Genomic DNA, 27,773 nt, shown 5'->3' on the forward strand with positions numbered 1-27,773 from the left:
ATACTTTCTCGTACGTCTGACATGTGAGAGCAAGTGCATCGTTTCCACCCATTCTTTCGCGTGCGCTCCTTCGAGATCCACCCACACGATCTCGATCGCTCCGATGTAAATCCGATGATTCCCATAAACAAGGGAGGGCGAGATACACGGGAGGCGGCACTGGGTCTCTCATTACTCGGTTCGGGACTCGGCTCGACAACCGACCGATCTCCATATCGGACGCATCTATCTGGAGCACCCAGATACATAGGCAGTCTCCTCCTATACGGTGATGAGTACAAAGTACAAGCATGTCAAAACGCGGGATTCCCCGGTAGATACGTATCGCGATTTCGGCGGTGGTGCGCGGTAATATATTTGCGGACCATTATATGATTTATTCGCCACAGATCAATACGGAGAAAATATCGTTGATACATATATTCGTAATTTATCGATCCCTTGTGCAACTACAGGCGTTCAAGTATCGGTTTTCATAACGAATAATGCCTGCATAAATCATGATTATTAGATGCGCATCGATATTATATTGGTTTCTCCATTTCCATTCTTATCTTCCGAAACAATAAAATTAAAAATTCAACATCGTTAATAATAAGTAAAATTGGACCGATATAAATTTTATAATTAAATAGAGAAGATGCCATCTTTGGTCGAATAAGATCTTGGTACCTAATATTTCTATGTAAATTTTGTATTCTTTTTCGAACTTAACAAACTGCTCGCCGATAATTTATCAGTTTTGAAACACAGTTTTTTTGTTAGAACAGTAAACCCAGTTTGCTAAATTGGAAAAAGCATACAAAATTCACGCATAAATATTATTATCAGGCTACCAAGATCTAGCCCGATCAAAGATGGCATCTTCTATATTTAATTGAAACAATTATTAATAAAAATCCCGAGAGTGACATTAAGTTGAATAATGCAACCACAAATTTTAAAAAGAATTTGCGGAGTTTTCATTTTTGTCTGACATTAAAAAGGTAAAATACGAAGCACAGTAATATCAGTTTAACAGTTTTATTTATTCAAAACATTAGTTTTTCATTGATAAAGTCCAATTATAAAATGTTACATCGTTTAGTATTATATGCGGTGAAATATCGGATAAGTATTGTCGGGTACAAGATTCTCGTAGTGAGCAGCAACGCCATTCGATAAAGTTGGTTTCTGTATAATCTTTCGAACTTATTATTCAACGATCCGTGTCTTTATCTTACAGCAAATGTGTGATACCGAATAATGGTAATACTCACCGACGCAACTCTTTTAAAATATTTGTCGTGCACGAATATCCCTCTCGACAGATGTTATGTTAAAATAAGAAGCAACAAAATAAAATCTAATGAGTCAAGACAAACATATTTGATAGTAAATGACAAAGCAATAAACGTTTGAGGAAAAGTGGAAAGATGCAACTTGATTTAAGAATAATGAGTAGAAATTAAAGAATAATAATAAGAATAAAACCTATATACCTATAGATAGTGTTTGATATAGATGGAACAAGATAGCGGAAGCTAAAGTTTATTTTTCATTTATGTTAGTTAGTTAAAGAAAGAAAGATTGAAAAGATAGTTGCACTTAATTACAATGATCCTCTGGCCGTATAAAAAATATTAGAGGAAATTAAGTTAGTTCAAGAACATTCAATTCAAGAACATTTAATCAAAAGACATTTAATTCAAAAACATTTAATTTAAAAGATGTAGAAAAAATGTCTTTAATTAATTTGGGGACTATCAGTTAATAATAATTGCAAAAGCTACGCTTATATGAAATTTTTTTTAAGAGGTGATAAATCGACAATAAATCCAGATAAGTATTTTGTTTCATGAAGTTACTATTTATTAGCACAATAATTATCATTACATTGGTTATTCATGAACTTATATCTCCAAGTGATTGATTAATGCGGATACATGTTACGAAACGTAACGATACAAATACATATATTTATATCACAGTCGTAGATAATGAAATTAGTATTAATTCGAAGTTACGGTATCTATTTAAATGCCTAGAATATTCGCCCAGATCTTCTCCTGAAAGAAACTTACGACTCACGTGACCAAAGTGTGCGTATAAATCCTGCGGAAAGCATTACGTACGTCTCACAATTAGATAATACAGTAAAAGATTCCTCCGGGCGAGCCTAACTTAGATAGTACTGACACGCTAATTAATCTTAATTGTTAAAAAGTTTGATTCGCAATGGATATAAAGCGAAACACGCGTGCGCGTTTCTCCGCCCAGCGAAACGGAAGTTTCGAAGCGACGTAAACGAGGATGACGCTGAAGAGACGTTCGCGTATAGATGATCCTAAGGATAAAATCAAGTTTTAATGACCACTATTACTACATAGGTACTTATTGTTAACTGTGCCTACATTCGCGGAATCGTGAAACCAGTCTTCTTGCGAACGTCGTAAAACGACATTCTCGCGCGCGACTTTCTCGGGAAGAATACTCATCTTCACATTTTCAGCTATGGACCAAGTACGTCTAAGTGAAATAATACGAAAGAAAGATTAATGAGGTTGGTTAAAAAAAGATTTCAGTATAAAATTAAAAAGACATAACCGATTCGTATTCGAGATAAAGTTAAATTATCCTTACAAGGATAATAAATATTTTTACTACGACATAAAACGTCCCAGTTTGACCCAAGAACGTCTATTTAAAAATCAATTCTTTAATATTATTTCACTTGGATAGAATTGATGATTGTAGATCTTCATAGTTTAACATTTTATCGAGCGTACACGTTGTCGACAACAAGATCGAGAATTTCTACCGAAATCTACGGACACATTAACGACTCGAAGGGTAGGAAGTAGGATTTGTTATAGATGGACACGTCAATCCGACTAATTCTACCTAATTAGTAATCTAATTAACATCGTAATGTGTTACGCGAGCGTTACGAGCCTACTGGAAACACGCTGGTCAATTTGTTGCAATAATCTTAATTACGATGTAATGGACTGGCTTTTTAAGTCTTGTGTCAAATGGAAGCGCATGATACTCGTTCCTTCAAATATCAATGAATTAAAACTCGCTCTCTTATTGGCTCAAGTACGTTTTGGCACAATATTTGTTTCCAGTATTCGCCGTCGCTCTTAATCTTGAACAGTTTATTTTGCATTTCAATTGTTCGGCAGTATTTCGTTCTTTGATTTATCGACTCCTATCGCTCACCGAAATCGCGCATCAATATTGCGTACTTATAATTATCCACAATATAGAGACGTCAATGAATTGTTTTACGTTAACATTCTACGTTATGAAGAATTGGCTCCTTTTTTTCGACGGTGTCAATTTTTTTCTTTGACATCTTGTCTAACAGTATTTGAATTACTATACTAAGCCACGTTGCTGCAACACATGAATTAGTTGAATTGGCAGGCCTTTCTTTAATCAACAGTAAAACAAATTGATTTGTCCTTCAATTGAAGATAATTGCCATTCCATTGTCAAGTCTTTCTCCGTGAAGTTATTGACATTTTATGGTGAATGCAGTCGGGAAAGCATTAAACTTAATTACGTCGTAATGACGATTTCGTCGCAATTATTCACATCGTGTACTTTGAAAGCCTCTTTGATGCCGTTTTCACCGTGGCAGCGCGCGCCGTTAATTACAAACCGTACGAGTCCTTCACTCGCCGGGGAGAAAGCTTTCTTTCCGCAGTGAATAGCAACAATGTGTATACAACCGATACGATGTCCCCGGAAATACATTTTGCATATATTTGCATGATTCTTTCTAATCGCATGCTTCGCTGTTTGGTTTTCGTGTCAAGGTTTCGCGTCTTTGACATTCCATTACGAAAGCGCTTGTTCTTCCCCTCACATTACATCGCCGCATTCGAATTGCAGGTGCGATAAGACTGTTTTTTTAAATCTCTAAAGATCCTTTAAAATACGTACACGTGGAATATAATCGTACACGCGAAATAAAAATATAAACAAAAATTTCTCTATTTTACACGAAATAAAAAGGCGGTAAATGTATTTTATATACCTAATTAAAACGAACCTTTACTTCTACCATTTATATCATCACCTTTAATTTTCATTTTGATTGAATTTCTTGTCCTACTTTAATCCAGAAATTAAAAGTTTAACACCAGATATTCGTGCGATGCATTAATGATAATGAAATAATCTATCAAAAGCGTTCTCCGGACGAGAACGTTTATCACGAATAGATCATTTATCGCCGTAACATTTGATAGAGACTTTCTTTGCGTCTATAATAAATCTCACGACATCGATAGTTACGACTCGAAGGACTCCTCGAAGAGGAAGAGAGTGGAACGGTGTGCGACGTAAGACTCGGAGAGTCTCACCAGAGAGCCTCGGGGATACTTTCTGTTTCGCCCGGGGCTTTACAGTCAGGATTCGCAGTCGCGGACATCAATCGCAGTCACTCTCGAGAGTGCTCAGAAGGATTGATGAATGTTCCGCCTTGGCCTGCGGACGATCTCGTAGTTCGCGCGCGTGACACTAACGGATTAGCCTATTTCGGGGAAAGACACCTTTCTTCTGTCGCGTCACGATTGCTTCGCGCTTCTTTGCCTTTTCGAGGCCAGATCCTTCGAGTTCAGTTTCTCGGCTCCTCGTTTCGAGACGACGCTGATCCGGTCGATGCGCGCGAGAACCAGGGATAACGCGGAAATCGGAATTCAGCGCGTCTTACTTAACCGTTAACTCTTACCAACTAGTTGGTTGATTATATCGGGTGGGATACGAGAGAAGATAAAGATGAATCCGAGTAAAACTACGGGAGCCGCGAGGGCTCTTCGAGGAAAAGTATCCCGCCTTCTCTTTTTGTCGTCGTTAAAGCTTCGTCGATATATCTCCTCCCCGTCTTGGGTCCTAGACCTTCTACAACTACTTCGGAGAAAGAGCAAGAAGATAAAAGGATTTCCGATGAAATCCGCGGTGTCGCCTTCCAGCGTTCGCCTTCCTTCGACAGCTCTCAACACATTCGCGCGATCCGAGACCCCCGTGTGCGAGTTCTCCTAGACTTGATCTGTTTCTCCCGCACGCGACATTAACCGGATCCTTCTTTCTCGGTGGGATTACTTCCGGGGAAGAAGGCGGGAGTCGGGTGCCGCGCTGCGTCGATCCTATGAGAGCTTGAAGGCGTCGGACTTGTCTCAGAAGTTCGCCTCCAGCGAGCTCTCCAGTTCGCTCAGCGCCGGTACCAATGTCTGCAGCGAGAAGTAACGCGAACGATCGGCCGCATCCACACTGGTCACGTGCTGGAACTGGCATGGCTGACTGATGTTGCTCTTAGCCGGCAGCACCACCTTCTTCTGCACTGGCTTCTTCTTCTTCTTGCCCGGCGCCGACAGGCTGATGTTCTCCGGGCAGGACACGAGACGCTCTATGTGTTGCCATAGATCGTTCGCTGCCTTTGAATTGTCGAAGCTGAGCCCGGCCAAGCGAGTGTGGTCCGACGAGAGACACATCGTGTGAAAAGCTGGCCCCGACACCTGTAAACATTTCGAGGGCTCTTACCTCATAGAATGCGAAGCTAGGTAATATAATGCAAGTCACATTTTTCTACAAAGAGCAATCCCTTAGTTCCTTTGAAGATTTAAAAAAAATACATTTGCGATTCAGAGCACTTGTGTTTTATTTCGTCTGGCAAGCACGAGCAAAAAATTCAAAACGGCATTAAATGTCCGGTGCTGAAATTTAATCCGCTTTGTAACATAGCTCGCCGTAATCTATTTAACACGAGAGATAAACAAGAAGCTCGAACGCGTAAATGAATTATTTATCATGCAATCTGCCATCGAGTCTCGAATTTTACATTGCAGTCTGATGAGATTGAATGCTAATTATTTTCCACTGATAATTAATATCGAGTGTCATATATGTTTCACACAATAATACATTTGTAATCATCTCCGTTTTGAAAACATATTGATAGAGACAGGCTTGTATAGAGCTTGAACAATCAACGATGGTAATTTACCTTGTACGATGAGAGGTTGTCAATAGTTTCGCGCCAGAGGGTGAAGCAAGTACCGCGTTCTGCCAGTAAGATTTGAATCCGTCTCTTGGATCTTGATCGTGTCTCCCCAAGATCCAGAACCACCACGGGAATTCCGGTGAAACGGAGCTCCCACCTCTCTGTCTGAGAGGCGCTACCGAGATACAGGTTCGCCAGTGATTCACAGACGAATACCTGCCAAGCACGAAACGTTATCCCTTAAACGACGTACCATAAACCTATTCAGACTTACAGTCCTATTCTGTAGCAATTATGTATATGTATGATTTGCCTTTTATTATAGAAATTCGTTTAATTTGTTATTTCTAATCAACGCGTTTCGCACAAAGCTTACCTGCGATTTTAATCCGCGGAAGAAAGTTTCGAGTTGTTCTCGTTCCATCTGGCTAACCGGATCGAGACGAGACTCGTCGCTGTTCTCGGAGCTGTCACTACCCTCGTAACTCGACGTTGCGGAAGTATCCGCTTCGCCCGTTGAGGATAGTCGTCTTCGCGTGGTGCCGCTATATTCGCTGTAATAGGATGAGCTGTGTAGCGACAGATTCGACTGCAACGCGGGACAAGATGACGCATAGACTGGTCCGTTCATTGTTTTCTGGAAATAAGAGAAAAAGGAAACGATATAAGTAATCGTAAGATCGACATTTTTGTAGGTGTACACTTTGTTTGTTGAAAGAGATTGATCTTGTTTTATTAATATTTATTTTTGACTGATCATTAATTGTAAGATAACATCGTCTATAAAAAATAGTTTGTAAGAAACTCGCCAACAAAATAGAACTAAAAAGATTATGACAGCAATTTTTTTCCTTTTTACTACATTACGCGAAGCTCTTTTATAGCGAAGACAGAAACTCGTACGGAATTTATTATGCAACATAATATTTATCACGCAATATACTGAAATACATTGAGTACAGAGGGAGTTTATTATTTTGCGGGGGGAAAGGGAAACTGCTTGCCTTCTACGAGCGCGCACGAAAGCTCATCGATTTCTGGTATACCCTGGATTGTGCGAGCACCCTGGTACCATCCTATAAATATCGGTGACCCGTTTTATTAAGCTACACCAGAAATTTCGATTGACATTGGAAAATAAACTCATCAAAATGAGAATGAAAGCTATAATCACGGCACAATTCGATCTATCTACAACCCTTAATTGTCACTTTAAGTTCAGAGTTTACGCTAATATATAATATTGCAATTAACAATTATCCGAGAGCATAACGTGCACCAGATCTGTGGAAAACAATCTTAACAGAAACATCCATGATAGGAACTCAATAAAATATCCTAGAAAATTCAACAAAATTTAAAATATGTTAATTATTTTAAAAATTAAGTTTTATATAACGCCTCATTAGTGAATAATATAAAAGATATTTCGCAAATTGTTTGTACATATTTATCGTTACATATTTGCACAAAATGAATATCTAATATTTACGAGGTAAAATCCGGTGGGTAAAATTTTAACGTGAAACATGAACACGATGTAAGCGAACGAGAGCGTTTCGCAGGGGTGGAAGACCCCTTTACGCTCCTCCAATGCCTGACCTCAGAGGTGAGAAAAACTAGGTCGTCGACTTCGATACTACGATGACGCAAGAGAGAAAGAGAGAGAGAGACACTGGGAGCTGGGAGCCAGCTCCGTGAGAGAGCTAATCAGCCACCAGCATCCAGGGTCGACCTACTTAATGCACGCGAGGAAAGCCCGGCCTTAATTCGATTGGTGTGGTATTAATGAATCAGTCCGATGACTAATCGCTATCTATATGTCGTCGGTATAGTTCTAGGAAGAAATTCTACTACAGGTTAGCGATGACGACGACGACCTCGTCTCTTTTCTCGTTCATTGATGGTGATGCTCCGACGCGCGATCGTGTCAACGATTCCCTGGCACTTGACGAGCGCATTCCTCCGTTACTCACGATCGTTGCTGACGCATCACTACTAATCCAGTCTTATTGACCCTTAAACGAACGAATAGAGAAATGCTAATAAAAATTTATTTTCCTAATAAAACGTATGGCAATGCATCCGTTTATGCGCCTCATAGAGAATAAAATTCTTCTCTCTCTCTCTCTTTCTTTCTCTTTCTCGTTTTTATTTAGATTTTATATATTTTTGATTGTGAGACATACATATTTCAACCACATGTCATATTCGTTCTACTAAATAATGGAGAATACAAAGTTTTCAATTTTGGTCGACAAGTTAGAAAAATGTCACAGTTTGTTACTGAAAACAATGAAAGTGCTTTTTTAATTAAAAAATAACCGTAGGATATATAAATTAATACAATTGAATTTTTTTTCTTAATAATTAAATTAAATGGAAGCAAATAGGTATGGGAAAGTTCAAGAATTGCTTTCTTTTTCTGAATAATATGTGATTGGAATAACATATTTGAATAATACATTAAATTATAGGCATTTTCTCAAATTTGCTTTTAATAGGCCGGAAATAAATTGGCACTTCCTTTAAGTTAATTAATACGGTATGTCTCGCGACAAACCCGCATGCTTTTAACGAGTTATTAATTGTATCTGCCAGTACAACGCATAATTCAGCAAAACATTATCTTAATTATGTAAAAATCAAACGAGAAAGTTGAAATAACTTATCTCTGACATCGCATTAGACAAAATTCCGTATTGTAAATAGCGGTCTAATACATTAATATTGATTTATGTAAATTTAACACGCTCGGGTTCGTGGAAGGAAAATACAAATATCGGAGGTACCGGTAGGAGAGTGACTCTCCCTTTCACAATCGACCCGCATCTATCGGTCTGCTACCGGACATCGGTATCGTATGTGTATGTATGTACATACGTGATGAGATATCACGGTGGCGCAACGTAACGATACAAATTGAAACGCGAGCCGGTCCATGTCCCCGCGTGCGTGAAACGCACACCGGAAGTGCATTGTCCACGTTGCGGCGAGGGATGTGCCATTGTTCCGCGATAAGAGCCCGGCTTCGTTTCGCTCTTAGATAAACTGCAGATAATTACGATCGCACGCCGCCGCTCCGTATTCTCACGAAGCCGGCGCGGGCGCGCACGCTCCGCTTGGGAGGCAGAAAATAATTATCAGACGGATTAATTGGACCGCAACGTGGCGGTAGACGTGCTTGTGAGACTTCCTTTCTTCCATAGTAAAAGCATTCCAGGATTCCATAATTTCTCTGCCACATTTAATGGAATTTTTCTGCGTTAAATTCTTAATTGGCATCAATAAGAAATTGTGAATAATAAAGTTGCATAAGTTATATAAAGAATTAATTTATTGAATAATTGTATATTTACATGTTCACGTGACATAATCATTATATTAATTTAATCAAAGTGCTTAAATAATAATTTCTTTAAAATACTACATTCAAAATTGTATTCTCTGCGACTAAGCGCCAAAATGTGCTTAAATTAATTATATTTAGTAAATATATTTAGAATTATATTTAGAATTATATTTAGAATTATATTTAAAATTATATTTAGTAAAAATTACAAATTCATAAATTTTATGTAAAAAGAAGTTCTCTCTCTGAAATAACGATCAAATTCGAATATATAAATGGAATATATAAATATAAAATCGCATTTGTTTTTACTTATGCAACTATATTTCGAAACATATAAATGTACCATTCTTGCTCTGATTTTTCAGTCTGCTGACACAGAAAAATTTTGCTTGTTAGCTGAAATTTAGCAAACGTGTTCAGGCTTTTTGTCCCAGATGGGAGATTACGTAAGCGTCCACGGTGCGATTGCGAAAACCATTAGAAAGTGGGACGACGATAGCGTATCTTATCGCATTGTGTCAATTAAGGGACGATAAACAACGCGAAATGCACTTAAGGGAAATTCGAGGACGCAACGCGACGGTGTCGGGTTAATTGTGGGTAAAATTTCGCGCAGGATGCAATCAGACGAGGAATCGTCATGGGCAATCTGGTGGAAGTCGACAACGCTGTCGTAATTACCCATCATTAGAGACACGAGACGAATTCACTCGTGAGTGAAAACCTATTTAAGCTAAATGAACCTTAAGAGAAGGTGCGGTTTTAACGTGTTCACTACCACAATCGAATTGGAAAAACCTTCGCCACAGACCACGTTACATTTTTAATAGTTTTATTCAACGTAGTGGATGTGCACATAGAATGTATTAAAGAGGTCAGCTAGTGTTCCAAATAATAATTCTATATATTTCAAATTCTATATTTTTCTATAGATCCTATATCTTATATTCTAAAGAAGTCTAAATCACATATATCTAACATCAGTCTTTCGAGAAATCGATGTGTCACACATGTGTAACGCTTGATAGCGAACATGTTAAGATGGTATCCAGAGAGATGATATCGCAGTAATTGAAATAATATTATTGATATCAAATGTTGTATTCCGTTCAAGTGGTTCTTAAAGAAACCTGTGATGTCGAGACAGTATCGGAATGATATCGCAATATCGAGTAACGATTCTAAGTAGGCTTCGAGCGATCGTTTCACCGAAGAGATATACGAAATCGCGCGGCGATCGCTTCGACATACTCGCGAGACGATAGACAGACGCGTCGCCCAGCTGTAGATGAAAGATTAATTACTGCCGGACTAATTAGTTTTGTGGTTGCAGCGGGGATACACGCTCGGGTTGGAAATTTATAGCTCGTCCGGTGCGGCGCGCGCTCCGTCGAGCGTAAAACGTGCTCGCAATTAAAAGTAGGTAACCCGGAGGCCTTGTCGGCTCTATTGTCGGCCTGACCGGTATAGAGCGCCGCTCTTCCGCAGGTCATTCGTTTTGATTAGCTGTACGATTAATTGCTTTCTTTCGTAAGCCGCGCGGAAATTCGGCGAACCTTTGTTTCGCGGAACACCATAAATATCGGTTAACACTAACCGCGATTTAACTGATTCGAGAAACAGAATAGCAAACATGACGTAGGATTATCCTGGGTTAGTTTAAGTAAATATGAAAACTATAACGCACGTTCATAAATGCGAAAGTGTATTGCAAGTAATCCTGACTTTTTTTATTTATGAAATTTATTTGTTACATTATCAAGATTTAGATCGGCAACAATTAAATGAATAAATGCTTCTCGATAATTTTCTCGCTCCTTATACTTGAAGTTGTGCAGCTCCGATGCTCCAACATTTTCAGAATGCTATTTTAGGTGCGGCGATGCGTCTCGCTCTCGCAATACCATCCCTACAATGACGAGATGTTCAGACGCGTCTGCTCGTGACACTCTTCTCGGATATTTCTCATGCCTGTTGCGTGAAACTCTCCTTCGCTCTCTTGGCAGCAGCCCTCTCTTTCGCGCCGTCTCTCATAGCAGAGAGTCGTCACAGCACAATAAATGCAAGTACAAACGACAACGGGATCCATCGATACGACTTTAGCAGGACGTCTTTCGTCTATTTCTCGCTCTTCTCGTATTCCAGCTTATCATCCATCTCGGTTGCTCTCTCCTTCCCTTTTCCTGTCTATCTCCGTCTGTCACTTTCTGTCATTCCGCGCTATCTACCGCATTGTCTTTTCCACCTCGATGCTTCATTGCATTCCCCGCATTATATCCCTCTGTTAGGCATACCCTCGTAACGTACCCTTAGCTACCGGTGCATGTGCACGCGGGATGCATTCGCGCCGCGGAAATGCGGTTGAGCGGTGCAACGACCGGCGAGAATTCCGGCGCGTGACGCACCGGGAAACTTCGGAGTTCCCAATGGTTAACGTGTCTATGGACTCGTGAAAGTCCTCTACGTTACAGGGAAGCGTATAATGAGGACAAAAGAGAAGAGAAAAAGAGAGAGACAGCGAGACAGGGCGAGTCAAGTTCGTTAATGGAACATCGCGAGGTGGAGTTGCGCATTTATTCAATGTACGAAACGTATCGCCGAGATAATGTCACATTGTGATAGTCGGATCGCAGGTAATTTACTCAAGTGATTAGATAACATTGCATTAAATACTCGTCGTATCGTTCAATTTTTTCCTAAATTTTTACCTAAATTACTACTACTGCATCGTTTTAAAAATATTTAGTAAAAAATTAAAATGCATTTTATATATATTTATTAAGCTAGAAGGAAATTGTGATATATTTCGTGAATGATATCAATCTTTTTATACATCCTTCGCATTCGCGCATGTTTCCTACCTTTATCTCCTCGTTCTACTTTTCTGGGACTTTAATTTAAAAGTACGCTGGAAATATGTCCAAGAGGAGCAGCGCTCTGTCTTACATTCCTTGTTATACGTAGCGTCGCGAGATATTTGAGATATTTCGCGTCTTAATATTTTACGTGACAAGAAGGGAATGTCGGGGAGACGTGCGAATTAAGGCTAACGTCGCTCGAGTGCGACAGTGACGTCGCGCATCGGTTTGAATAGCGTCGTTGCTACGGCAATTGCTACGCGGGTGACGCGACACGATGCGTGCCGAGATTAATGCAACTTTGCGGCAACGCGCGCCCCCGTTTCCGCTAATTACATACCACTTGATATACATTATTAAACAGCGCGCAAATACCTAATCCCAGTCTTCATTTACATTTGTTTTCAGTTCCTCGTACAATTGTTAATCCGCGTTGTCGTAATTTTTTTTGCATTATTCTGCAGTAGTCAATAATTACGGATTGAAGGAAAATTTAATTATTATATTTATTGATTTTATTATATGGTCATGGAGTTTGTCATTTGAGATTTTTGTGTCGTAAATAGTTCACACAAATGTCTTCTTGCCTGTCGTAAGAGGCGAAGGCTTAACGGATCGTCGTGGGATCTTCGAATGAATTAATTGATAAATTGCCTTAATTATGTCAGGGAGAGAGCCAATGGAAGAGACATGCTCGTTCTGACATGTCCGAAACTCGCTGCGCGGTTGTACAGCGGTAATTATCTCTCCAATTAGGCATACGTCGTCGTCCACGAAAACAAGTGTCGGCCGGCTGCATGCGGGATACGACAGAAATGCCAGACGCGTGACTACTCGCATAGTAGCGTAATTATTACGAGGGACATGAATGGCTGCAATGAGAGATGGCGTCATTTCCATCAGCAACGGCCGGCACTTGCGGAGAAATCGAGGGGACGGACTACCAGACGGATTCACTCACTTTCTCGCAGTCGTCTCTGTTTCGCGGATATTCAATCATTCATGAATCACAGCGCATGATTAATGGCGAATGAACATGAACAGATCGGATTTGACCCAACGTAATCTGATTCCACGGCACGAATTGAATATTGTATTATTAAGTTCAAGAGGAAAGTTTAAATAAATTAAGGAAAAAATAATAATTTTGCTTTGCGACGATTTAATTTGATTTCCTCTAGGTTATTAAAATTACATAATTTTATTTCTTTCAGAATGCAAAATTGTGCCACTTTGACATAAAATAATAATAATTAATTTACATAATATAATTTTTTTTCGTTTTAAATTATGTAAAATTTGTTTGTCACATAAATGTTAAATTTAACACGCGATGATAGCTCATTAAAAATTCGAAATGTACAAAATATTTAGCGTGAATATATTGTATAAAGCAATTAAATATTAAAACGTCAACAAGGTGAATGGTGTTCGACGTGAGTTACTTTTTGTAGATGATGAATTGTACGCTGTTGCGTACACAAGGTCGCGCTATCATTCGCACGGTGACGCTCGACTGAATAGGTATAGCAATGTGAACGTGAACCGCTTCGTGTTATCTCGCACTATCCCTTGAGACGCAATCGCACCAAGTATGAGATATCGAACGCGATTATTCGCTACGATTAATTAGCAATTACGAACGCGCACTGTTAACTATCTTGCGATTAATGACTTGTCAGTATATCGAGAAGACGGCTGTTCGTCTCGAAGTGAGTATATCACACGATTTGTACAGTTAAAGGAATTAGAACGACAAGTGATGAGAATTATATAAATTGCTATTTTATTATGACATTTACGAAAAATAATTGTTTCTTGGATGACACTTGATTTCGTATATACCTTGTAAGAAAGATAAAACATGTCACGTAACATATCGCATCTACTTCAAGCATCTTATTTAATGGAAAATAGTTATTAACCATTAATATCTATTTATTTTTACAATTAATTACTGATACATATTTTTATAAAACGCCAATTTTTCTTTAATCTTTTGTATCCATATTAATCAACGTTGATATACACATATTGACTGATAAATTGGTTACATAATAGATAAAGCAAAATAATTTTCTGATTTCCTCTTGAGTACAAATGATGTCAAAGAACGCATCCATTAAATATGTTTGACAGAGAGCATTAATTATCAGATAATGTACATCTCACCCTATCATTCTTGATCATTGAGAAACATCTCACTCGATTGATCGTTAATTAATATCGCGCATATTCGGGTCAATCGGTACCGATAAATTTCCATTACTGCGTTGCAGGATTAAATTGGGATTAGCGGTAGGCATGAATCGTGGGAATTATTTGTGATGTAAATTACAGCCGATTTTCATGGTGATCTTCTGCACTCAAGTGGACATTCGTAACCAATTGTCGGATAGCGAGCATCCTCACTTTCTCGCGACCGAAGTCCTCGAATATTCACGATCACGCTATCGTTCGTGGAGAATTATTCGTGAATTAATCTTGCTTACTGGCGTTCGACTTGGATATCGCCTGAATCGCCAACGAGCCTGTAAATCTCGGTATTCACGAATTATATACGAGCTCTCTTGTAAGAGCTTGCGGAATTTCCGAATTTTCTACTAACAAATCAACGATTAATGACCAGGTATTAGCCAGGAATTGGCGAGTCAAATCGTTGAACATTTATTATAGATTAACCAGAAATTTTAAGAAGAAACACGTGAAACGTTATAAACAGATTAATAGTAAAAAGAAAAGAGAAATAATGTATTTAATTAACTATTTAATATTCAAATCACTATTTATATCCAAGTTTGAATTATCGCCTGATTTCGAGACGTAATTCCAATATCGAGAACAATCGTATGGAATATATGAATACTCCGTACCATTTAAATGGGATTGACTATTCGTAGGCGAATGCAGAGGCAGATGGTAATATCTGAAATAAAGAATGCACTTTCTTGCAGTTGTTGACGTTCTTTGGTTACACGCGCAGACGTTTATAATCATAGAGTAGGATATCGTGGGGTAGGATTATAAGCTAATAAATTTCTCGCGCTCGAATACGCGTCAAGCGTTGGGGAAGTAATAAAGTTGTAAATCTTGGTTTATCGACTCGTTAACTTCCTACGTAGTTAGTTTCCCGGAGGGAGAGGTATGTTTCATCACACTTGGACAAACAGGCTTATCTCAATGTAATCGATACTAATGTTTGAACGGTCATCACGTGAATTTCATGGTCTTCGATCATCGTAATAAATCGGTGGTTGATGACAGAAATTATATTTTGTACACGATATAAACTTGTTATAAAATATTGGTGCACGCACCTTTGAAATACGTTGCGGCGAAAATTAATTGCAAAATATGGTGTTTTCCTTATGTTCAATGAATTGCTACAAAATGTTAATATGTTATATGTTAAATGAATTTTAATTAAATCTTGTTTAAATTTTCCGTAGAAATAAATTGAAATGAAAATGTATTTATGCTTTTGATAGTAATTATTAATATTTTATATTAATAATTAATATTTTGCAAAATGTACAGCTGTATGGTATGAGAGAAATCTATATATAAAGTTATTAGTGATTTTGAATAATTTGAATATTGAAATAAATTTAATATTTCGAAATAATATTTCGACATAACGAATATAACTGGAATAATTGCGTGAATCCGTCATTAGCTAATAATATTCATCTCTCAGAGATCGTGATCAGCGAACAAATTCTGATCCTTGATCTTTGACTATCTTGATCACGTTTGTTTCTTGCGTGATTGATTTATGCAATATTCCAGCTCATAAGTCTTCTGAACATTCGTGACGCTGTCGTACATTTCTTACAAGGATATAATAAATTGCGTGACTGCTTCCTATCAAGGATAATAAGGCACGTTAAGTAACTTCTGTCTTATTAGAACCTTGATCTTCTTTATATTTAAATAAAAAGATACAGGTTATTAGGATCTTTTATATAATTTGTACGTCTAAAAATAAAGATATACTCAAAAACGGAGAAAATAAAACATAAGAGAAAATTAATAATTATTAAAAGTGTCACTACAAAATGATAAATAATGTTATCATTAAACACTTATTGTGCTATTGGATTTACCTAAAGACTTTGAGTATTATATCATTTCTAAAATTTTCTATACCTATTTTATGAAGGATTATCAGTCCATTATTCCGACCCCAATGTTCATTAACTCACGGATTATGCAACAATAAAGTGGAGCACAACCAATGTGTATTTGTGCAAAGTTATAATTGCAGAGAGATAGTATGACCATCAAATGAGCCCGCGCGAGAAAGTAGCCAATACTGCTTCGTGCTTCTACTGATTATCGCGACGATCATCGGGATTAGTTTGAAACAGTTGGAGATTTCTCAAGCGGTGCATTCTGTTGCTCTAATCACGATCATATACGCGTCATACAGCGTTTGGACGGACTGCTCCATTTCGAAACGAAACGACGTCGTTAAGAAGTCACGCGCAACCTAGATTCTGAAGAGGATCTCTCCTTCGCTCAAATGTTATTTTACCTATCCACTCCGATATCGAGTTATTCTTTGAAAACTCGTTTCACTCCGATAAACACACATATCGCGTATTCCCTCTGAAAAACTCGTTTCGCTCCGATAAATGTCGATGTAAAATGGATTGCAAAATGTGAATGGAGATTCGCGGATGATCCCTTCGAAAATTCTCTCCGGAAGGAAGAGCTAGTTAAGTAGAAAAATTATTTTGCCGAGTTCCTCGCTTTCGTCAATAAAAATGAAGTGCGGGGTGAAAAAAGAAATCGCCAGTAGTTTAATCTCGAGTTTAGTAGAATTAAATAAAATAAACTTTCTCTGTATATATCATAGGGAAGTTAAATATGAAAAAATTCGAAAAGTGTTTTAGGTACTTACGTTGTTTTGGTCTTCCAATTTACATTTAATGAAATAATGCGATTGTCGTGTTGTAGTTTTCTCTTAATGCATTCCTGCACGCATATGATACGTAAATTAGAGAGAATAGTGCAAGCTTAATAAATGAAAAAATGAAATTTTTCTTACATTCTATTAATATAACGTTTATACATCTTTAGTATTATATAAAATTTTAATTCACTAGGACGAGCTTTGAATAAGCTCTAAAAGCTCGAAGATATAACGCTCGTGAATACGATTTACGAATACGATATACGCTGCTGCACACGCCGCGGCTATGCAAATATTTCATGATTATTACGGATTCAGGTATCCTTCTTGTGTGCACCATCCATGCTCGTATCGCAAACAGCACTCGTCGCAAATACGGCTGTGTCGATAAACCCCCGGCACTTTTACGCCCTCGTTCTCTCTCAGGTATCCTGTGATACTTTGATACTTTCATTCGCACGCGAATAAAACGAATAAGGGCTCTCCGCTGAGAGCGTTACGCGAGTTCTCGATACGCGGCGTCGACACGCAAACGCGTCCCGTGCAATCTTGATAAGAGCCGCCTTCGAGGCGCCAGGATTCCCGCGGACAGGAATTATCCTTGGCTGTGCCCTGGGAGCTCGCCCTTCCCGAGTAGTTTTCCGAGTCAGGCGGATACACGCAATTGAGACGACACGACCGCGACGGAGAACCGACTCGGTCGTCACACGCTGGTGGGGAAATCGAGAGTAATTTGAAGTCGCTTTCTTTCGAGTCGCTCGCGTGGGACAACGATCCCGGCGACAGATTAGCGTACACATCCTCCGACGTCGTCGGTCGTCGCGTTCCCATTCTGCCACTCGCATGCGATTCTGCAGACAGGCAGACAGACAGGTTCGGCGAGATTGCCGCCTCTAGTATGAGCCTTCTCTATTGCGAGCCTCTTCTAGAACGAGCGGACTAAACGTCCGGAATGAATGGCGAGGGGAGATTCATTTGCCTTTCGCGCGGCTCGTCGCAGACAATGGCCGTAACCAATTGTCTGCGGAGATCCTCTCGCTCGATTCAGCCGCCGCGCCGCCTTCGTCGCTAAATCGCCGGGTCGATAGAGACGAGCTTTTCCCTGACTGGTGAACAATACTAATCCTGGATCCCTGCAAATTCGGCACAGTCGTGAAAACCTTGTAATAGAATTTCATTCGATCGTTTTGTCTTAATCAACTTCGGAACTGCGTTACTTGCTGCGTAATCAACGTTTCATGCGCGACATGAAACTTTTTATCTTACACGTAAAGCTTATCTTTCAAAGTGACATACGCGCCGTATCAAGAACCAGATAATAATATTTCTATTTTCGTCGTTATTATCTACGAACCGGTGATTTACCTCGGTTATTGATTAATCTCACAGTCTTGAAAACGCTTTTTATAATTCGACGCACGAATTCATTGAGATTTTCAACGGTGACCCGGAATATCCTAGAGAATCAGATGAAATGAAAGAAAAAGTGTACGGCACTTAATCTACCCGCTTTCTCCGCACGTGTCGGAAATCGTGGCGGGATCGCTTCGCCGTGTAGAAATGTCAGATCGGAGCACGTGCTACGTGCCGTGCCCAGTGAACGAGAGATTTCAGGACACCGCGCCGCGCGAACATCTTGGCGTATACGTCTCATTCATGTTGAAAGGCGATCGCGTAATCGACCGCAATTTCGCTGCCGTTTACATCTTCACATTTATTTCCGACAGAAGAAAGCAATGCGGAAATGTTACGCTTAGCTTCAATCAATAGATGTAGCATCGGCTGTTATGCAACATCCATCCATGGTTTGTGGCGTTTATATGCATAGCAATATTGTACGAGATTTTACGTCACACCGAGCGCTTCTTCACGCGTCTTTGTCAAGCGATTTCAGTCTCTATCTTGAGAAAGATCCTCTCACGCGGTAGCAATATAGGTATGGTTGAAAATTGAAAAACGCCACCGTTACGTTACGCTTTTTACTCGTTCGGTAGACACGGTTCGCTAATACGTTGCCATTACGGTTAACAAAAATCTCGTGAAAATAGCGCGAGACGGATTAGCGGGCAAATCGCTTATCCCGATTCATAAAACACGAGATTGTCCGGTGTATATCGCTGCAGTTCCTAGGCTTCGGCATGTAACTGTAAATTAAGGCAAATGCATGTAAAATATACGAAACTTGTTTCGCCGCTTAAAGGCGCCTCATGCGAGGTATGTACATAAATCCAGAAGACGCTGCTATACACGAAGGCGCGCGCCGCCGGTCGTGATATGTCACGGATCCAATCGGTCGCGGCTGGACTCTCTTCTCTCTCGGTCGCATCCCGCGATCGGAGCCCAGATTCGTATTCGCGCGTAAAAGGCGGACGATAAATAAGAGGATTTATGACGGAGGGAGGATCTCTCTGAGCCGTGAAATTCCGCATGATGAAACTGTAATATCGCTCGACGATTTTCGAGCCACCGTCTCTCGTCGTATTTACTCTCCGTCTACTTTGTAGGATGGAATGCGTGGCTCGATTTGACGTTGCCGGTATTTTAAACGTAATCGACCGCGTTATCTGGATTAGACCGGACGTCAATCTATGACTCGACAATTTGAAACTGAGAGGATGAGGCGATATATAAAATTTGTGAGAAATATTTTCATATTTTTTTCGTATTTTGTTAAATTTGATAAAAAAAATTAATTAGATCCTTTTAAATTACACTTAGTTTAAATCGTTCATTAATGTCCAAAATAAGATACAATATTAATGCACATTATTCCAATATCTATCATTAAAGTAAACATAACGTTACTACCGAGTAACTGGATGACTGCTAATAAAGAGATTCCACATGACGCGAGATTTCATTCCGAACGTTACGCTCCGATCGCATAAAAACTGATATCGCGCGGATAAATATCGATGGGATATTTACGTCCTTCGTAAGCCGTGAGCGCGGCGTGGAATGCAGGTCGAGTCGAGTAATTCCGCGTTTACGATCGGCGTAATCGGGTCGTCGAGTTTCCCGACGTCGCCGGATGCTGAACGCGGAGACGTTGTCCCCGCTCCTCTCCGCGTACGTATACGCGAGCGTGATCTGCATATTCAGGCCCTCGTGCAGGCCCCGTTGCAGTTACCTTTACGGTACGCGTACGCCGACGGTGGAGCGAGGCGTATTGTGCAGGCGTGTAATAATTCACGTGGAGTTACGTATTATACGCGTAGAGTTGCTCGCGTCACGGTGACAGACATCGAAATGATCGCGCTCGCTCTGCGGCCAGCCCGGCCAGCACGAGCGAAAGCCCTATTTCTCGCCTGGCCGATACCGTGCACACGTGTGCATGCGTGCACGTCGCTGCACGGCAAGAGTTAATGATTATTTACAGGACACGTGCACGATATCGACATGCGTCGAAAGCCCGGCGATCGCGCCGTCCCACGAGACATTAACAATGCATGCGCGCGAAAGGAAAAATCGATGAAAAATCAGGTTAGCGTTTATAGAGCGCGTTTCCCTGGGGAGGAAGGCAGCGTGGCATTACATTTGAATAATATCGCGTTGCGAAATCAATACCCTTATTGAATTTTAGGAAATATGGCGGAGTATCAATCCGAATGAATGATTTAATTAATCACTGCGTTTAACGGATATTAATCATTCACATATAAATTAATCATTAAATAATAATTAATGACCTGACGTATTACAAATGTAGCTGTATCGATTTTGACCGAACTCCACACTTTCACGCATGTCGAACGCGCCGCACGTGTTTATCTCTCGCGTTTACCTCCTCCGTTTATGAGCTCCATTGTAACCGATCGCGATTTCCAATAAACGCTCACGAAGTTGGTAGTCGAGCGCCTGAATTTATTTGTAACAGGGCAACGTGAAATTTTTTACATAAAACAGCCATTAAATGGCGCCGATGTCTTCGGCCAATAGAGCTTGTCACAATTAATGCACCAATGAATTATTAAACGCGTCATTTTCGTCGTGTCGACACAACGAAATTATAGCTTAGGAGATAATCAAATATATATAAAGTGGAATTACGTTTATATCTCACTATATAAACACATTTATATCTTTGACGTAAAAAAAAAATAAATAATGATCGTATCACAGGATCGAATATGATACTTTCGAAAAATTGAAATTTGGCAGTGTATATTATTTCTTTGAATCCTCAATATTTTTAACAACCGTTAAGGCTTCAATCTACGATTCTGCAATAATCACGTCTCACAATATCAGATTATACCAATGGAGAACGTCTCGTGGGCGCGCTTATATGCACGTGCATGCATGCATGCATGCATTAGCCACGGATGCACCGCACGTCTACATTTCGTCAGTTCAGTTACACGAATGAAACAAAAAGCAGCAGCCAGGATTAATACCGGATTACATTACCATCCAGAATAAAATTCGCGGGGAATTAAATCCAGAGAGAATAACGGCGGCTGTGCACGTTTCGAGAGTTATCCGCGGTACGGGAAAGAAGTTGCGGATGATGTAGCGGATTTTCATTAGTCGCGGGATAGCCGGCGCTGCGTCTAAAAGTAAAGCAGCTCGGCCACCCCATTCTTTTTCCATAATAGGGTCCGCGCGTATAATAAAAGTTCCTTCCCCAAATGATTGTGTATGAGTCGCGGATAGGGGCAACTAATTCACCTCGGGAAATGCACGCCGCGGTTCCCGGTAATGCAAAAGCCAATTGCGTAATTCATAATAGCGCGCGATTCATGTGACAGCATAATGGAACGGCGCAACGAACCGGCAACCTAACGAGATTAATTCCTCGCCGCTTGGTTTCGGCCTGGCGAATTGATTTCTGGAGAGTTGGAGCCTTAACGCCGTGTTGTGTTAGTCGAATAAAGAAATTCGACGCGATTCATTATAAAATAGTTACGCTCTCATTGTAATCAGCTTTGTAATCCGCGTCATGCACGGTGCATCGAGATATTTTACAAGAATTTGAAGGGGATTGGCGAGGAAATCCTTGCACAACCTCGGTGGGCGGCAAGAGAAAATATTTCTGTATTAAATTCTCTCTCTCTCTCTCTCTTTTTTTCTCTTTCTTCGTAGGTGTCGGAGTTTCTGCGGGCGGTATTAATATCGCGGATATTCGTCCATATACATAGCTTGGCAACCGAGAGATAGGGAACAAAGAGATGCCTTCTCACGCATTCCAGATTTTGATATATGAATACGTGCCCTTTATGTACTTCTAGTACGGCTTTATCCTGCTTTCACTCAATCTTAAAGTCTTTCACCGCGCGGATGATTCGAGGAATGGTTGCACGAATAAATTACCTATATCTTCATGTCAACCTTAACATATCGTTAGCACATTTAATGCTGAAATTTGAAGATTCCTGACTTTGCAGAAAATTTTTATTGCGAAAAAAGATTGCAGACGTCGACGAAAACATCCTGTATAAATGTATAATGATCTCATTATTGTCCTTTAAAACTTTTTATAATTAATATCTTCACTTCTGCAACTTTTATAACGACGCTAATTAGCGTTTGTGTTTTGTCAGACGCACTAAATGTAACTGAACTTACTTATAAATTATCTGAAGTGTTTGAATTGGAGTACCATTTTTGCCATACTAATAAATTACTATGAAGCGATCTCGTAGATACTTTCGCGGTTCTAATTGAACACGTTCGTACTGAGAGCAGGCAGCGAACGACGATAGACATCGATAATTCGTCGTTAATTATATAAGTGGCGGCTAATTTTGTAGCAAAGAAGCTTGAATACGCGCGACTTGATTGCTGATTGTCGTGTGCGAAACGATCGACCTACTCGACTCGATTTATTTTCGACAATACCGACCGACGGCGGCGATTCGACTCGCGACACAAAGAGACGGGAGGAACTCGTTAAACAGCGTTTGTTAGACGAGAGCGTTCAACTTGGCGGATGAGAGAACTCGAAGAACCGTCTATATAAGCGCGATAGAACTTTCCGCGTGAAAACTTCGTCGAGAGAAGACGAAAGAGACGCAAATCCAACGAGTCTTATGAAGCATTCAAACTGTCGTAACTTATGTGAACCTCTTCTATTGAGAAATTTTTCCTTCAACGCTACTTGCCCTATATATTAACTCTTTTTGTAATTAGCAACTATTTTTATTTTAGCTTTCTCCTTCACACACAAATTAAATGTAACTGTAACGTTACTTAATTAGACATTAGACGGTTGAGAAATACCGATTTTTTTTTCTAGAATAGAATAAAGGCCAATTCGAGTAGCGCGAAGTCTGCAATCTAGATAAGGGATTCCCAGAGATTAACGATTGGAAATCGCTCTCATCGCGTAACTCTAGAGATATCGCGAGTGCTGCAGTTTGCATACGAACGAGATAAGGTATATGTAGGTAGATAGATAGGTGGTCTCTATCTCGGGGAATGTGCGCGCTATCAATTCAGGGCTGATGATTCGCTTCCGCCCACGCAGCCTCTTAGTCATTCAGATGCAGCTGCCGAATAACAAACAGATGCCACTCCACAAAAATTCACTTCCGCCATCTTGTCGCATGCATACGCCGATGTGTTGCATATTGAGAGCCGTTTCGTGCTTCACGCATGGTCGCGTGATATTCCTCCACGTTGTTTTGCGATCAAAAAACAAAACCTTCACACATTTCACAAACCAAGTTTCTATCCGCGACACGAAAACCGCAGAGATTTTATGATTCTATCATACTTTTCTATTCAAATTTTAAAGCAGTCCAAACGTAGATGTATATATATTATTGGAACATAAATGCATTGTATATGTTAGAATCAAAACTCGATTTAACTAGTTGAAATTAATTCTAACAAAGTCCTTTCGTCAACATTAATTTCAACAAGTTAACTGTGTGTTAAATTCTAGATTTAACCAATTAAAACTAGTACTAATGAAAGAGGGCTTTGTTAGAAGTAATTTTAACTAGTTAAATTGAGTTTTGACAGATTTTCGATTTTGTAAAAAATATTTAAAAAAATTTATTTAATGGAATTGATATGTCTAAGGTAATTTACTACTGTCGCCGCCAGTATATAAATAAGATAAATTCGTCATTCTTAACGAACGCGGCGGCATGCGGCAGGTCGTTAAATTCCACCCACGTGTCCTCAACTCGCTCACATCGTTAGTCATCCTTATTGGTGCACGTCAGTTACGAGCCACTAGCAGACATTAATCGTTAGGAGTATTTCAAAACGCGCTCGGATAAATGCATAACTATCTGTAACATGTGTCGCAATTTCAAGATCACTCGGCGATACGCGGGCATTCTGAATTCCGATACGAATACGAATACGTTGAGAAATTGCTAATGCAAACAGCATGTTTTACTTATAATGATGGTAAATCCGCGATTAAACCAAGTTCGCGCAGAGTGAATATCGATACGATTCGAAAATAAGTATACATACTCACATTGTTGATATACAAGCGATTTTTCCTTTATTTGCGAAATACTTTGCTTCCTCACGAGTTCGTTCGTGTGATTTTATATTGCACGACGCGACTTGCTCGAAGGAAATTTACCTGTGTCCGAATGAACGATGAATACGCGAATGAACGATAATTATCGTAAAGCGAGACAGGCTGCACTGAATGATTAATTATCGATTGACGTCAGCTGGTTAGATAACCGGGAGCGTCGTAATATCTGCTGTCGCTGCTTTAGCAATAAACTCGCATACATTTTGAAATGTGTATGAGTTATGCCTTTGGAGTAGTGTTGAAGTTATTATATCGGTATTTTTTTCAGAATGAAAAAGATTGTGAACAATTTTTCTGAAGACTTTAGGCTTTAAATTTTAGAAGATTTTAGGTATATAATTTTTATATATATTTAAAAAATAGAAAATGAACAACCGATATTTACTGGCGAGTCACTTTTGCATGTTAAAAATAGGACGATAATGTACAGAAAGATAATATCGCGATGTGCTGCGTAAATGGCAGCTAGGTCGCACGAAGTTTTTTTCACGGTCTCTAGGAATTACGTCGATTAGAGAAGACGTTTTTAGTTTCCTCGTGTCAGAAGTCATGCGAAGCGCTTTGTGTCGCGGGACTCGGGGAAGAGATCTTTTGAGTAACCTTCCGAGTGTAGTAAATGGCAGCGAGATCCTTAGCGATATTTGCAAGTCTCGTCCGGGCACTTTACGGCGACAATTACGGAAAGATTCTCGCGCCACTACAGCGAAGTCTCTTCCGTGCGAAGAAAAAACCGCCTTAAAAGACGTAGCTCTCTTAACAAAGATCTGGGAACAGCGCTTACTTGTAGACCGAAAGTGACGCGTGCTGCAATCATGCAATAGTGAGTTGCGATTATTGTCGCCTGAAATTGAAATAATTATATTCATTTAGACTCGTAGTTACACTGAATTTATAGTTTCAATTTTTGTAAATCTATAAATAAAAATTAAAATCATAAATATGTAATATTTATAACTTGATAAGTTATAAATTACTTTAATTTGTATATATTATAACTTGATAAGTTATAAATAGTTAACTTACACATTATAACTTGATAAGTTATAATGTATGATAAATGATAAACTGATAAGTTATAACTTGATAAATTTTAAATAATTTTCTAAAGTTCTGCCAGCACACACAAGCGAGCGCCCGTAAAACGTGCTAGAACCAACTTTGCCTCGTTGATGAAGAAAGAATATTCGACGACGTAGATTGGCCCTAGAGGCTAGCTCTCCGAGACGTGCCTGTCCATATTTTTACGACGCACCTCGTCGATCTCCGGCGAGCCGTGCGAACGGGAAACAAGGAGTCGTTTGTTCCCAGAAAGTCTGATGTCACGTCTCACCTTCCGCCGGTTCCGAGCTGAGGTCGATTCTAAGCTGCGCAGGAATACCTGCACGGATGATGACATAATGACGCCGCGTCAGCCAGCGCAATTTATTTCTCGCTGGAATACGCAGACTCGATCGTCACAGGCGCGCGATGGCGACTCGATGAAAACAATCGAGGAGGAGGAATTTAATTGACGTAACGCGGACGATAGCATCGCTGCATCAGCGAATTTTTCGTGCGTTGCATGCCGCGTTACGTATTGTATACATTCCAATTAACCAGGCACGCAAAGCGTCACTAATTTTTACGTGCGATAGATAACCAGTCATGAGAGTCGTGAAGAGTTGCAAGAGTTGATGATGCATTTACTGAATATTTTTTTCCATTTTACATTGCGCAGAACATTGACATTGACGCTGTGACTGTCTAAACTTATCAGATTAGCTCGCTTTCTTATCGGAAATGAAATTTTTCATTAATTGAGCTTATCTTCTTTATCTATATTATATTTGGAATTTAATCCGAAGGAAGATAACGAATGTTTCATCGTCGTTGGCGTAACATATTTTCGAGTGATATAATTACAAACAATAACTATCTATCTTTATTATTAGTCTTCAGTTGATTTATTTGAAGAAATAGAACTCGGGATTAGTGGGCGAGATCGGCGAGAGCGGTAGTGCTTCCAGGGAACAGTTCCGCTGTAAAAACTCGCGTTCGTGACCGGGCACATGGGAGACCTTTAAAGCGAGACAGTGTCGGACGACCCCGAGAACTTGCCGATTAGTTCCAGCGTTAAAACAGGTTATCGTTGGCGAAGAGAGACCGAGGATGTCGGACCTCGCTTGCCAGAGGTTGCTGCCGCATGACGTCATCGTCTCGTATACGACTTGGGAGATTCTTGCTCACGGTCGCGTCCACGAGGCCTTGCTTAACGTTAATAACCCCGAAGATAACTGGGAATTCGAAAAATAAGCTGTCGAATCGTTATTCCAATATTAAGTTTAATAATATACGGAATATGCCAAAGCCGTACATCTTTTTTTTTTACACGTTCAACTTGCGGTCTAATCCCTGCTCGTCGAATTGATGGCCGACTTCGCTTATAAATTACTCGTGATTATTCATTAATATATCATTAGCGAATTTAAAAAGATTCGCGCGATTAACGGGCTTCTGCAAACTATCCCGTAACGATTAGCTATGTTGTTATGAAAATACTTGTGAGTTCTCGTTGACGACATTTCTGATTTCTTATCCATCCAAGATCGCGGATTTATGCGCTGATTCAAATCTCGATGACTAATCGGTGAGGAAAAAGACGCTCACATAAAGCAATAATCAATTCGTTTCTTACGGCCTAGCGAGGATGAATAATCGCAACCAAACGCTGCTGTAGCAAATGCATCGTGCACACGCGTTCGTCCGAAATGCAAGTCCGGCGCAGTTTAACCACCCTGGAAACACGAGCCGTTCGGACAAGACGATCACGTTCAACGAACGTGGCTTATCACCCTCTGAGAAAGGATAAATAACACGTGCGTGCGTGTCGAAGTTTGTGATACGCAGCTGGCTGGCTGCTTCTCGTCGTGTATAGAAACCGGAGTTGTGTAATGGAAATTTCGAATCCCATTGGGTGATATTAGCGTTAAAATTAGTTCGCTAATTCTAAAAACTATTTCCATTAAAATTTCAATATCAACTAATAAGTTAGTTTAAATCGTGGCAAAATAGCTTTAACCGATGAAAACGGTATCTCGCAATCGTATGCTCTTTTTATTACTTCAGCAATTTGTTCATTAATATAACGGCCGTAAACCTCCTTA

At 39.7% G+C, this 27,773-nt stretch overlaps 1 protein-coding gene across 2 annotated transcripts in view; it reads right to left on the minus strand.

Moving 5' to 3' along the window:
- Positions 1-1,826: 1,826 nt before the first annotated feature.
- LOC112454529 overlaps positions 1,827-27,773 on the minus strand; it is a 43,725-nt gene continuing 17,778 nt past the window's right edge. Inside the window, exons 1-4 of one of the 2 annotated variants that reach the window (XM_025015979.1) lie at positions 24,562-24,683; positions 6,369-6,629; positions 5,996-6,208; positions 1,827-5,507 (exon numbers count right to left, since the gene is read on the minus strand). In XM_025015979.1, the coding sequence (XP_024871747.1) occupies positions 5,169-5,507; positions 5,996-6,208; positions 6,369-6,623 (807 nt within the window). In that variant the 5' untranslated portion in view covers positions 6,624-6,629; positions 24,562-24,683 and the 3' untranslated portion in view covers positions 1,827-5,168. Of the gene's footprint in view, positions 5,508-5,995; positions 6,209-6,368; positions 6,630-24,561; positions 24,684-27,773 lie in introns of those variants that run through there. The other variant, XM_025015977.1, reaches the window with a different exon arrangement.

Source organism: Temnothorax curvispinosus, unplaced genomic scaffold (assembly GCF_003070985.1).
Source record: "Temnothorax curvispinosus isolate PA1 unplaced genomic scaffold, ASM307098v1 QBEX01005133.1, whole genome shotgun sequence".
Lineage (NCBI taxonomy): Eukaryota > Metazoa > Arthropoda > Insecta > Hymenoptera > Formicidae > Temnothorax > Temnothorax curvispinosus.